We start from the raw sequence: 13,777 nt of genomic DNA, 5'->3' as shown, positions 1-13,777 counted from the left end.
TACCAGCGGCCTATTGCTTCTGCCCTCCCCAGTGAACCCAACCTAGTTCCTCTTCCCAGTACTCCCTTTTCTCAAGAAAGACAACCACCTCTGTTTTTTTTCAGGGCTTTTAAGTGCTAGGTGTGGTTTCTTCCTCGGCATCCAACCAGCGACCCTCCCCACCCAGGACGGACTTCCACCTCGGGAACCGCCGACCGCGCAGCGGCCCCAGCACCCGCAGCCACTCTTTCCCCGGAGCGCCACTTCCGGATCTCGGGTGTTTCACCTTTACGGTTCCCCCCACCCCCTCAGACACCTCCTAGATCTTTATACTAACTAGCAGGGTCGCAGCTGGGACCCTGGCTAGCCGTACGCAACAGTTCTTCTCCACGAAGACGCGCAGAGTAGCTTCTCTAGCCTGAGAAATTCGGTCCGGCTGCGTAGAGTGGCGGCCGTGGAGGGACACTTTGTTTTGAACACCAAGTAGGGCACACCCGGAAGTGGCGCGGTACAGGAGCAGCGCTGCCGGCGGGGGTGGGTGCCAGGGACCTGGAGGTGGAGGGGACGCGGCGGTACTCTGGCGTGTGAGCGGAGAGTGGAGTGCTGGGGAGCGGGAGCGGGAGGGGGAGCCTTCTAGCTTTCGTTCTATGGTGGCAGATCCGGCTGGGTTCCGGGAAGCGAGGGCCTAGCGGAGTGGCTGGGTTGGTGAAGGGCTACTACGGCCGAAGGGCAGTCCGCCTCACTTCATTCTTCCTGTCTGAGGGACCCGCTCTCTTCTGGTCACTACATCTTCCTCCCTTACTTCACTGGGCAAGGGGTGTCGTAGTTGTGAGGAAGTCGCAGCTGGAGCTGGGAGTCCTCTTGAGTTTTCTCGGCTTCTAAGAGGAGGCGAACGGCCGCTTTGGTGGGGACTTACTGCTTTCGGCCTGAGATAACTAACGCTCTTTCCTTCACTATACCGCCGACTTATAACGTTTCTATCTACTCCTTTCAGCTTCCGACTTTGACTCCTTACCTTAAAAGATGCTGGAGTCATATGTAACTCCAATTTTAATGAGCTATGTGAATCGCTACATCAAGAACTTAAAGCCGTCAGATCTACAGCTTTCACTATGGGGTGGAGACGTGGTACTTAGCAAGCTCGAGTTAAAGTTGGATGTGCTGGAACAGGTAAGCTATGTAGCTGTCATGAACTGGAAACAGTTTTCAACTTGTTTAGACGGTAATCTGTTGTATCCTACGCCTTGACTTTGTACTCTAAAAACGAAACTTTTCTACTGATGTATTTTGAACTGCCCTGAAACAAGGGGGGCTTATTTTACATTATTTTCTTTTTTTTTGAGATGGAGTCTTGCTCTGTCGCCCAGACGAGTGCAGTTGCGTGATCTTGGCTCACTGCAACCTCTGCCTCTGGGGCTCAGGCAGTTCTCCTGCCGTAGCCTCCCTAAGGAGCTGGAATTACAGGTGCGCACCACCACGCCTGGCTAATTTTTGTATTTTTAGTAGAGACGGGGTTTCACCATGTTGGCCAGGCTGGTCTCGAACTCCTGACCTCAGGTGAGCCGCCTGCCTCGGTCTCCCAAAGTGCTGGGATTATAGGCGTGAGCCACTACGCCTGACCTGCATAATTTTTAAAAATAGTTTGTTCCCAGGTGACGGTATATTAGAATGGGATTACTTAAAGTTACCTTGACAGAAAGACGATTTCATTGTTCATGTCAGAATTGTTCTATTTAGTCAATTTTCAAGCATTATGAATGTGCTAATTTATGTTGTCAAAATTCTGTATAAGCCTGGAAAATATTACATTCTCATTCTCCTTTTTGGTCAGTGGAAGGCTTTGAAAGCCATCAGGAAGGGTGGCTGGCTGGTGGGGGTTGAGGGGAAAAAAAGATAAAAAAAAAAACAAAAAAACCAGGTTCAGATCGTGAGGAAAGATGACATTTCCCACAGCATCCTCAGAGTGTTGAGTAGATACATTGAAAATGGCAGTAAAATTAGAAACTTCTTTATTAATCGTTTTAGTTTCTTTTAACATGAGATTGGTCTGATGCAAAAGAACTCTAACTTCAAAGATCACATATTCATTAATTCATTTATTACCTATATTAGTAACATGCCAGGAAATTCTGTTAGACTTGAGGATCTGTGCAAGCTCAGAAGAATCAGGGACCAACTGATTTTTAGGAGATAAGGGAAGACTTAATCTGACAGTGATAGTTATTGATAATTTTTAGTTATAGTCCACAGCCTCTTTTATTACTCTTTTATTAAGTCAGTCTAGACTTAACACTAAGAAATAATACTCCTGGCTGCTTCTTTTTCCTGTTTCCAAGGTTAGTTGAGTGGCTTAGTATTTTCATTTTTTTTTTTTTTTGATGAGCACAAATCCCAAGTGTAACAGCTCAATTTTTTTTTTTTGAAACGGAGTCTCGCTCTGTCGCGCAGACTGGAGTGCAGTGGCGCCATCTCGGTTCACTGCAAGCTCCGCCTCCCGGGTTCACGCCATTCTCCTGCCTCAGCCTCCTGAGTAGCTGGGACTACAGGCGCCCGCCACCACGCCCTGCTAATTTTTTGTATTTTTAGTCGAGACGGGGTTTCACCGTGTTATCCAGGATGGTGTCGATCTCCTGACCTCATGATCCGCCTGCCTCAGCCTCCCAAAGTGCTGGGATTACAGGCGTGAGCCACCACGCCCGGCCAAGAGCTCAATTTAAAAATGTTTTACACCTGTGCAACTACTGTCCAATAAAAAAATAGAATGTTTCCAGCACCCCAAAAGGCTCACCTGTTTTACTTTTATTAAGTACTCCGGGCTGGGCGCGGTGGCTCATGCCTGTAATCCCAGCACTTTGGGAGGCCAAAGCGGGCAGATCATGAGGTCAGGAGTTCGAGACCAGCCTGGCCAACATGGCAAAACCATGTCTCTACTAAAAATACAAAAAATTAGCTGGGCGTGGTGGCATGCGCCTGTAATCCCAGCTACTCGGGAGACTGAGACAGGAGAATTGCTTGAATCCGGAAGGGGAAGGTTGCAGTGAGCCGAGATCACACCACTGGGCTCCAGCCTGGGCGACAGAGTGAGACTCCATCTGGGGTGGGGGGATGTACTCCTCACTCCTAAAAGAGGTGACTGGTGATCTGACTTCTGTCAACATAGATAAGTTTTACCTGGTTTTGAACCTCAAAAAAATTGGAATCACTTATGTTTGGCTTTTTTCTTTCAACCTTTCTAAGATTAACCCCTGTTGTTAGAAGAGTTTGTTTTTCGTATTGTCAGTACTATTCCATTGCATAAAGATTCCACAATTTACTTACACATTCTCCTTTTGATGGACACTTGGGTTTTTAATATTTGTGGCTGGTGAAGAAAGCTTCCATGAACATTCCAGTACATCTGTCTTGGTAAGATAAGTATTAATTTCTCTTAGGTGTATACCTAGAAGGTAGGGCCTGTGTTTAGCCTGTGTTTTCATTTCGTATTGCCAGATAGTCTTCCAAAGTGATTATATCAATTCCAGTCTCACCAACAACTTATGAGCATTCCAGGTATTTCACATTTTTGCTACTACTTGGTATGTTTGTTATTTTAATGTTAGCCTTTCCAGTGGGTGTGTAGTGATATCTCATTGTAATTTTAACTTCTATTTTCCTCATGACTAATGACGTTTTTATATTATTGGCCATTTAGCTATCTTTTTTTTTTTTGTGAAGTCTTAAGTCTTTTTTCCTTTGGTAAAGATTGAATTTTCTGTCTTATTGATGTATAGGAAATCTTTTTTTTTTTTTTTTTTGAGACAGAGTCTCACTCTGTTGCCCAGGCTGGAGTGCAGTGGCATGATCACGGCTCACTGCAAGCTCCACCTCCTGGGTTCATGCCATTCTCCTGCCTCAGCCTCCTGAGTAGCCGGGACTACAGGCACCCACCACCATGCCCAGCTAATTTTTTGTATTTTTAGTAGAGACGGGGTTTCACCATGTTAGCCAGGATGGTTTCGATTCTCTGACCTCGTGATCCGCCTGCCTCGGCCTCCCAAAGTGCTGGGATTACAGGTGTGAGTCACTGTGCCCGGCCAGGAATTCTTTATATATTTTGGAAATGAGTCCTTTGCCAGATAGATGTTTTGCAGTATTTACTTTCAGTTTGTGGCTTGTATCTTTACTCATAAAGGTGTCTTGATGAATAAAAGTTAATAATCTTACTGAAGTCCAGTTTATCAATCTTTTCCCTTGTGGTTAGGGTTTTTCTTGTCTTATTTAAGAAACCTTTGCTTACGCCAACAACATATATTCTTTTATATTTCTTTTAGGAGCTTTATTAAATTCCATGATTTATCTCAAATTTGTTTTTCTGCATATGTGTAATAGAGGTAAAGATTAATTTATTTCCACTGATAGTTGATCTATACCATTTGTTGAACTCTTCTTTCCTTACTCAATTACAGTAAGCCTTTGCTGTAAATCAGGTTGCCATATGTGTGTGGATTTGTTTCTGAACTCTTTATTCTATTGAGTAGTCTGTTTATCTATCCATATGGTTACTGTAGCTTTTATAATAAGACTTGGTATCTCAGTGTAATTAGTACAACTTTGTTCTTTTCACCTTCAAGATTTTTGTAACTATTTTAGGTCCTTTGTATTTCCACATATATTTTATTTTTTTATTTTTTTTTTGAGACAGAGTCTCGCTTTATAGCCCAGGCCGGAGTGCAGTTGTGCAATCTGGGGTCATTGCAACCTCCACCTCCCTGTGGAGAAATTCTCCTGCTGCAGCCTCCCTAGTAGCTGGGATTACAGGTGTGCACCACCACGCCTGGCTAATTTTTGTATTTTTAGTAGAGACGGGGTTTCACCATGTTGGCCAGGCTGGTCGAACTCCTGAGCTCAGGTGATCCACCCGCCTTGGCCTCTCAAAGTGCTGGGATTACAGGCATGAGCCACCATGCCCAGCCTATCATATACATTTTAATTTCAACTTGTAACTTTTATAATTAATTTCTAAAAAAGAAAGCTGTTAGTGTTTTTGCTGAGATTACATTGAATCTATAGATCAATTTTGGATGAATTAACATATTGAGTTGACATAGTTTTGAGTTTTTCAATTCATGTACAAAGCATTGCTTTCCATAGTTTTAGGCCTTTAATTTCTCTCAGCAATGTTTTGAACTTTTTAAAGAAATTTTGCATGTATTTAATTAAATTTTACCTCTTTTTATTGATGGTTAAGTAGCATTTTATTGATGGTTAAGTAGCATTTAATTGATGGTTAAGTAGCCTGTTTTCTGGCTAAGTGTGGTGGCTCTTGCTTGTAATCAATCACAGTGGGAGGCCAAGGTGGGTGGATCACTTGAGGTCAGGAGATTGAGATCAGCCTGGCCGATATGGCAAAACCTCATCTCTACTAAAAATTACAAAAATTAGCCAGGTGTGGTGGCTGATGCATGTAATCCCAGCTACTTGGGACACTGAGGCATGAGAATCACTTGAACTGGGAAGGTGGAGGTTGCAGTGAGCCGAGATCGCGCCACTGGACTCCAGCCTGGGCGACAGAGTGAGACTCTGTCTCAAAAAACAAACACAAAAAAACCCCTCTATTTTTAAATAATTTGTTACCAGTACAGGGAGATAAAATTGATTTTAGTATGTTGACCTATCCAGTGGCCCAAAACGTCTAACAGTTTTTGGTACGTTCTTTTGGATTGTCCATGTTCAATCATGTCATCTGCAAATAATGACAGTTTTACATGTTTCTATCCAATACTTGTATCTTTTATTTCGTTTTATTTCATTATTGCACTGGGCTAGGGCCTTTTATATAATGTGGAGTAGAGGTCATGAGAATAGACATCCTTTTTTGTTTCCAATTTCAGTGGGAAAGTATTCAGTGTTTTACTATTAAGTATGTTGTTAGCTATAAATAACCTTTATTGAGTTGAGATTCTCTTGTATTACTACTTTTCCAGTGAGTTTTAAAAATCATAAATGAATGCTGAATTTTATCAAATATTACATTTAATGAGTTGATACATGATTTTTCTCTCTTGTTTTATTAACGTGGTAAATTACATTGTTTTCAAATCTTAACCTTGAATTCCTGGAATAAACCTGATTATATATTATCTTTTTTACATATTGTTGGATTCAATTTGTTAAATTTTGATTGATTTTGTTGTGTATTTGCTTATAAGCGATACTAGCCTATGATTTTCCTTTCTTGGAATGTTGTTTCCTGGTTTTGAATGTCATGTATGTGTGTGTGTGTGTGTGTGTGTGTGTGTGTGTATATAGGCCTTATTGATTTATTTGTGAGGTATTCCCTCTTTTTATAATCTCTGACAGTTTAAGATCAATGTTAGTAGTTTTTTTTAAATTGTGATAGAATATATATAATACAACATTTATCATCTCAACTTTTTTTTTTTTTTTTGAGACAGAGTTTCACTCTTGGCTGGAGTGTAATGGTGCGATCTTGGCTCACTGCAACCTCTGCTTCCTGGGTTCAAACAATTTTCCTGCCTCAGTCTCCCCAGTAGCTGGGATTACAGGCACCCACCACAATGCCTGGCTAATTTTTTGTATTTTTAGTAGAGATTGGGTTTCACCATGTTGGCCAGGCTTATCTCAAACTCCTGACCTCAGGTGATCCACCCACCTTGGCCTCCCAAAGTGCTGGGATTACAGGCATGAGCCATCATGCCTGGCCCATTTTAACCATTTTTAAATGTACAATTCTGTGATATTACTTATGTTTACATTGTTGTGCAACCATCACTGGTACTTATCTCTAGAATATTTTCGTCTTCCCAAACTGAAATTTGGGAAGTACCCATTAGACACTAACTCCCTATTTTCCCCTCTTCCCAACCCCTTGCAACCACCATTCTACTTTATGACTGTATGAATTTGACTATTTTAAGTACCTCATATAAGTGGAATCATTCAATGTTCTTTTGTTATTGGCATATTTCACTTAGCACAATGTCTAAAAAAGCTTATCCATGTTGTAGCATATGCTACTATGTCCTTTGTTTTTAAGTCTAAATAATCTATTATATGTACATGCCACATTTTGTTCATTCATTTATTCACTGATAGATAGTTGGGTTGCTTTCATCTTTTGGCTATAATGCTGATATGAAGGTAGGTGTACAAATATACCTGAGACTGTGCTTTTAATTTATTTGGGTATATACCCAGAAATGGAATTGCTAGATCATATGATAATTCTGCGTTTAATTTTTTGAGGAATCACCATACTGTTTTCCACAGTGATTGCGTTGTTTTACATTCCTACCAGCAATGTGCAAAGGTTCGAAGTGCTCCATGTCCTCACTAACACTTGTTGTCTTACTTTTTTTTTTTTTATATAGCTAACCTAATGGGTATGAAATGATATCTCAATGTGGTTTTAATTTGCATTTCTCTGATGATTAGTGATGTTGAGCCTCTTTTCTCATGTACTTATTAGCTATGTTTGTCTTCTTTGGAGAAATGCCTATTTGAGTCCTTTGCCCAATTTTGAATTGGGTTCTTTGTTTTTTGTTGTTGTTGAGTTATAGGAGTTCTGTATGTATTGTGGATATCAATCCCTTATCAGATACATGATTTGCAGATGTTTCCTCACATGCTGTCAGTGGCATCTTACTCTATAATAGCATCCTTTGATACACCAAAGTTTTTAATTTTGATGAAGTTCAACTTAGCTATTTTTCTTATTCATTGTATGGACTTTTGCTGTCATATCCAATCATCGTCAAATCTAATGTCATGAAGCTTTTCTCCTGTGTTTTCTTCTAATTTTTTTGCTCTTACATAGTATAAGGTAGTGTCGCAACCTCTCTCTCTTTTTTTAAAATGTGGATATTCAGGTTTCCCAACACCATTTGTTGATATCTGTACTTTCACACTGAATGGTCTTGACACCCTTCTCAAAAATCATTTGACCATAGATGTGAGGGTTTATTTCTGGGCTCTCAATACTATTCCATTGATTTATATGTCTGCCTTTATGACACTATCACACTGTTTGGATTATTGTAGCATTGTAGTGAGTTTCAGAATCAGGAAGTGTGAGATTACCAACTTCTCAGTTTTTTAAGGAAAAATTAAACAAGTCATCTGGGTTATGATGTAAAGTTATAAACTGCTGATTTAATTTAAGATATGTAGGATCATTTAGACTTATTTCTGCTGTTGTCAGTTTTGGTGAGTTGTATCTTTCAAGGAATTTCCCTATTTTTTGAAAATTCGGGATCAGCAAACTGTGTCCTGGGCCTGCTTTTATAAATACAGTTTTATTGAAACATAGCTACTCATTTTGTTTATTGTCTGTGGCTGCTTTTACCCTAAAACAGCAGAATTAAGTAGCTAGGACAGAGACTGCGTGGCTTGCAAAAGCCTAAAGTATTTACTGTCTCCATCTGTACTGAAAAAGTTTGCTGCCCTTGCTGCCCTGCTCTAAATTGTTACATGTAAGGAGTACAGTTGGGTTTTTTGTTGTTTACTTTTTTTTTTTTTACTTTTTATTTTTTGAGACAAAGTCTCACTCTGTTGCACAGGCTGGAGTGCAGTGGCATGATCACAGCTCACTGCAGTCTTGACCTCTTGACCTCTCAGGCTCAAGCTGTCTTCCCACCTCTGCCTCCTCTGAGTGCCAGTGCTACCATTTCCGAATAATTTTTATACTTTTTGTAGAGACAAGGTCTCGCCATGTTTCCCAGGCTGGTCTCTAACTCCTGGGCTCAAATGACCTTCCAACCTCAGCCTCCCAAAGTGTTGGGATTATAGACGTGAGCGCCTTATGCCCAGGCTGGTGTTTATTATAAAGCTGCCTGATTTAAAAAAATTTATCTATAGGATCTGCAGTGATATCTTCTTCTCATGCCTGATGCTGGTAATTTGTATTTTTTCCATCAATATTGCTAGGGTCTTACTAATTTTATTAATATTTTCAAAGAAATAATTTTTGTTTTCGTTGATTCTTTTTTGAGTTGTACTTGTGCTTTGTCATTTATTTTTGTTCTTATTTTTATAATTTCTTTCACTTTTTTTGGATTCCATTTACTTTTCTTTTTTTTAGTTTCCTGAGTTGGAAACTTAAGTCATTGCTTTTTTTTCAGTCTTTTTCTACTGAAATACATATATGTAATGCTGTAATTTTTTTCTCTAACCATATATTTAGCACTGACACGTGGGATTTCGTGTTGTCTTTTCATTAAGTTAAAAACATTTTATAATTTCCATTTTGATTTCTTTGATTATTGGGTTATTATTTGGCTTACTTAGAAGTATATTGCTTAATTTCCAAATATTTAGGAATTTATTAATTATCTTTCTGTTACTGATTTCTATTTAATTCCACTGTGGTCAGCAGCACATTGTACGATTTTAACTTATTAAAATGTATAAATTAATATATAGTCTGTTCTGTGTTTCATGTGCAATTGATAAAAAGTGTGTATTCTGCACTTGTTGCTGTAGCGTTCTGTAAATATCACTTACCAGAAATTGGTCATTAGAGTTCTTCAAATCTTATAAATCCGTATGGCTTTTCATTGTTTGCTTATTCTGTCAGCTACTAGATGTTGAGGTATGTCTGCAGATATAGCCATAGCTGGAGGTATAACCTCCAGTTATGATTGTGGATTTGTCTATTTCTCATTTTTAGTTTTGTCAGTTTTCACTTTATATATCTTAAAGTTATGTTATTAAGTGTATACATATTTAGTATCATGACATCTCATTGTTTAATATACTTGAAACAAATCATTCTGAAGAGTGTCCCTCTTTTTTTCTTTTTCTTTTTGTTATTGTGGTCCCTCTTTTTCCTTGTTTTGGGTTGGGTTTGATTCTGTTTTTCTACTCTCAAGGTGGACATTTAGATTATTGATTTGAGATCTCTTTCTTTCTTCTTTTCTTTTTCTTTTTGGACAAGGCCCAGGCTAGAGTGCAGTGTTTATCATTACTCACTGCAGCTTTGACCACATGGACTCGGGTGATGCTCTTACCTCAGCCTCCCAAGTAGCTAGGACCACATACATGTACTATCACGTCTGGCTAATTAAAACAAAAAATTATTTGTAGAGGCAAGGTCTTGTATGTTGCCCAGGCTGGCTTTTTTTCCTGTTGCAGACATTTACAGCTGTGAATTTCTTTAGCTGCATCCCATAAATTTTGGTATATTGTGTTTTCATTTTTACCCAGATCAATTATTTTCTGACTTCTCTTGATACGAATATGTATTTTTGCAGTTGCTGTAGTTATTGGATGGAGTCATTAGAGATATGTAGATGTCAGGTATAACTGGTTGATAATGTTGTTCAAACCTTCTCTGTCCTTGTTGACTTTCTGTCCAGTTATTCTGTCCACTATTGTAAGTAGATATTGTAGTCTCTGCTGTTATTGTTGAATTATCTGTTTGTTCTTTCAGTTTTCTTAGTTTTTGCTATATGTATTTCAAGGGTTTGTTGCTATGTTCATAAATGTTTTATATCTTCTGCATGAAGGGAGTCTTTTATCCTTATAAAATGTCTCATTTTGTTTTTAGTAACTTTAAAAAAGTAAGTCTCTTTTGTCTGATATTAGTATAATTGTTACAGCTTTCTGCTGTTACTATTTGCATATCTTTTTCTTTTCAACTCATTTATGTTTTTGAATCTAAAATGTGTTTGTTTTAGAGAGCATATAGTTATATCTTGTTATATTTTAAAATTCAGCCTGATAATCTTTGCCTTTTAAAAATTGACATATAATAATTATATATGTTTATAGGGCACAGAGTGATACTTTGATACATGTATATAATGTGTAATGATCAAATCAAGGTAGTTAGCATATTCATCACCTCAGACGTATATCATTTCTTCATATTGGGAACATTCAAAATCCTCTCTTCTAGCTATTTGAAAATCTACAGTAAATTATTGTTAACTGTAGTCACTCTACAGTGCTATAGAACACTATAACTTATTCCTCTCATCCAACTGTAATTTTTTTTGTAGTTCTTTTTTGATTTTTGATTTTAATTTTAGTGTGTACTTGGTAGGTCTATGTATTTATGATGTACATGAGATGTTTTAATACAGGCATGCAATGTTTAATAATCACATCATGTAAAATGGGGTATCCATTCCCTCAAGCATTCTTGATGTTACAGACGACCTAATTGTACTCTTTTACTTATTTAAAAATGTATAATTAAATTATTAATGACTATAGTCACCCTGTTGTGCTATCAAATACTATGTCTTACTAATTCTATTGTTTTGGTACCCACTAACCATCTCTCCTCCTTGCCCCTTCCACTGGCTCTACCCGTCCCAGCCTCTGGTCCAGCTATAATTTTGTATCTCCCAGTATAATGTTTCATACTCCCCATTTCTTCTTTACCTTCCTAGTATCTAGTAACCACTGTTACACTCTCTACTTCTATGATATCAACTTTTCCAGCCTTGTGTATGAGTGAGAATATGCAATATTTGTCTTTCTGTGCTTGACTTATTTCACATAACATAATGACTTTCATTTCCATTCGTGTTGCTGCAAAGGACAATATATATATATATTTTTTTTTTTTTTTGGCATAATAGTATTCCATTGTGCGTACACACCACATTTTCTTTTCTTTTTTTTTTGGAGACAGAGTCTTCCTCTGTTGCTCAGGGTGGAGTGCAGTGGTGCAATCTCGGCTCACTGCAACCTCTGCCTCCTGGGTTCAAGCGATTCTTCTGCCTCAGCCTCCCAAGTAGCTGGGACTACAGGTACACGCCACCACACCCGACTAATTTTTGTATTTTTAGTAGAGATGGGGTTTCACCATATTGGCCAGGCTGGTCTCGAATGCCTGACCTCGTGATCTGTCTGCCTCTGCCTCCCAAAGTGCTGGGATTAGAGGTGTGAGCTACTACACCCATCCTATACCACATTTTCTTTATCCATCATTCCTTTGTAGATGGATAGGTAGGTTGATTCCATATCTTTGCTATTGTGTATAGAGCTGCAATAAACATGGGAGTACAAGGTATCTCTTTATCATACTAATTTTATTTGTATATACACCCAGTAGTGGGATTGCTGGATTATATCTAGTTCTATTTTCAGCTTTTTAAGGAACTTTTATGGTGTTTTTCAAAATGGCTACTAATGTACATTCCCACCAAGTGTGTAAGTGTTTTCTTTTCTTTATATCCTCACCGTATTTTGTTTGTTTGTTTGTTTCGGTAATAGCTGTTCTAACTGATATGATACTTTATTGTGGTTTTTATTTACATTTTCCCTATGATTAGTGATGTTGAACATTTTTCATATACCTGTTGGCCATTTATATGTCACCTTTTGAGAAATGTCTACTCAGAGCAATTGCCCATTTTAAAATTGGAGTGTCTCTGTGGGTGTGTGTGAGTGTGTGTGAGTGTGTGTGTGTGTGTGCGTGCGTGCATGTGTGCTATTGAGTTCCTTGTATATTATGGATATTAACCTCTTATACAATAAAATATTTGTCTAGACCAAAGTCCCAAAGCATTTTCTCTTGTGTTTTCTTCTAGTAGTTCCATAGTTCCAGGAATTACATTTAAGTCTTTAGTCCATCTTGAGTTGATTTTTGTATATGGTGAGAGATTGTGATCAAGTGTCACTCTTCTGCTTATGGATATCCAGTTTTCATGGCACCATTGATTGGAGAGACTGTCCTTTCCCTAATGTGTGTTCTTCGTGCCTTTGTTAAAAATCCATTGGATTTAAATATGTGGGTTTATTTTTGGTTTTGCTGTTCTGTTCTCCTGGTTTGTATGTCTGTTCTTATATAAGTACCATGTTGTTTTGATTACTATAGCTTTGTAGTTTATTTTGAATTCAGAAATTGTGATGCTTGCGGATTTATTCTTTTGTTCAGAATTGCTTTGACTATTCAGAGTCTTGTAGCCAAATACAGATTTTATCTTTGCTTGTTATGTACCTGTAAAGAATAGCATTGGTAATTTAGTAGGAATTACATTGAATCTGTAGATCTTTTTGGGTCATTTTAACAACAATTTTTCCAATATATGAACATGAAATGTCTTTCTAATTTCTTTGTGTCTTCCTCTGTTTCTTTCACCAGTGTTCTGTCACTTTTTTTGTAGAGATCTTTTACCTCCTTGGTTAAATTTATTCCTAGGTATTTTATTTTTTGTAGCTATTGGAAATGGGATTGCTGTCTTGATTTCTTTTTCAGCTAGTTTGTTATTGTTGTAGGAAACACTACTGATTTTTATATGTTGATTTTTGCATCCTGCAACTTTACTGAATTTATCAGTTCTAAGAGTTTTTTGATAGAGTCTTTAGGTATTTCTGCTTGTGAGATCATGTCATCTGCAAATAGGGACAATTTGACTTTTTCTTTTCCAATTTGGATCCCTGTTCAAAAAAATTTTTTTCCCTTGCTTAATTACTCTGGCTAGGACTTCAGTACTATGTTGAATAAGACTGGTGAAAATGGGCATTTTGTCTTTTTCCAGTTCTTAGAGGAAAAGCTTTTTGTCCCATTCTTGCATTCCTGGGATAAATCCCATTTAATTATGGTGTATAATCATTTTGCTGTGCTATTGGATTTGGTTTGCTAGTATTTTGTTGAGGATTTTGCATGTGTGTTCATCAGGCATATTGTCTTGTTTTCTTTTTCTGTTGTTTCCTTGTTTGGTTTTGTTATTAGGGTAATATTGGCCTTGTAGAACGAGCTAGGAAGGATTTTCTTTTTTTTTTTTTTTTTGAGACGGAGTCTTGCTGTGTCGCCCAGGCTGGACTGCAGTGGTCAGATCTCAGC

The 13,777-nt window shown here is 38.2% G+C and overlaps 1 protein-coding gene across 2 annotated transcripts in view; it reads left to right on the top strand.

Annotated features, from left to right (window-relative positions):
* Positions 1 to 481: 481 nt before the first annotated feature.
* Positions 482 to 13,777, top strand: part of VPS13B (vacuolar protein sorting 13 homolog B (yeast)) — an 873,819-nt gene continuing 860,523 nt past the window's right edge. Inside the window, exons 1-2 of one of the 2 annotated variants that reach the window (XM_011931791.1) lie at positions 482 to 563; positions 974 to 1,149. In XM_011931791.1, the coding sequence (XP_011787181.1) occupies positions 1,003 to 1,149 (147 nt within the window). In that variant the 5' untranslated portion in view covers positions 482 to 563; positions 974 to 1,002. The remainder of the gene's footprint in view (positions 564 to 973; positions 1,150 to 13,777) is intronic. The other variant, XM_011931782.1, reaches the window with a different exon arrangement.

Source organism: Colobus angolensis, unplaced genomic scaffold (genome assembly GCF_000951035.1).
Source record: "Colobus angolensis palliatus isolate OR3802 unplaced genomic scaffold, Cang.pa_1.0 Scaffold121, whole genome shotgun sequence".
Taxonomy (NCBI): domain Eukaryota; kingdom Metazoa; phylum Chordata; class Mammalia; order Primates; family Cercopithecidae; genus Colobus; species Colobus angolensis.
This window is presented reverse-complemented; position numbering and strand designations above follow the sequence as displayed.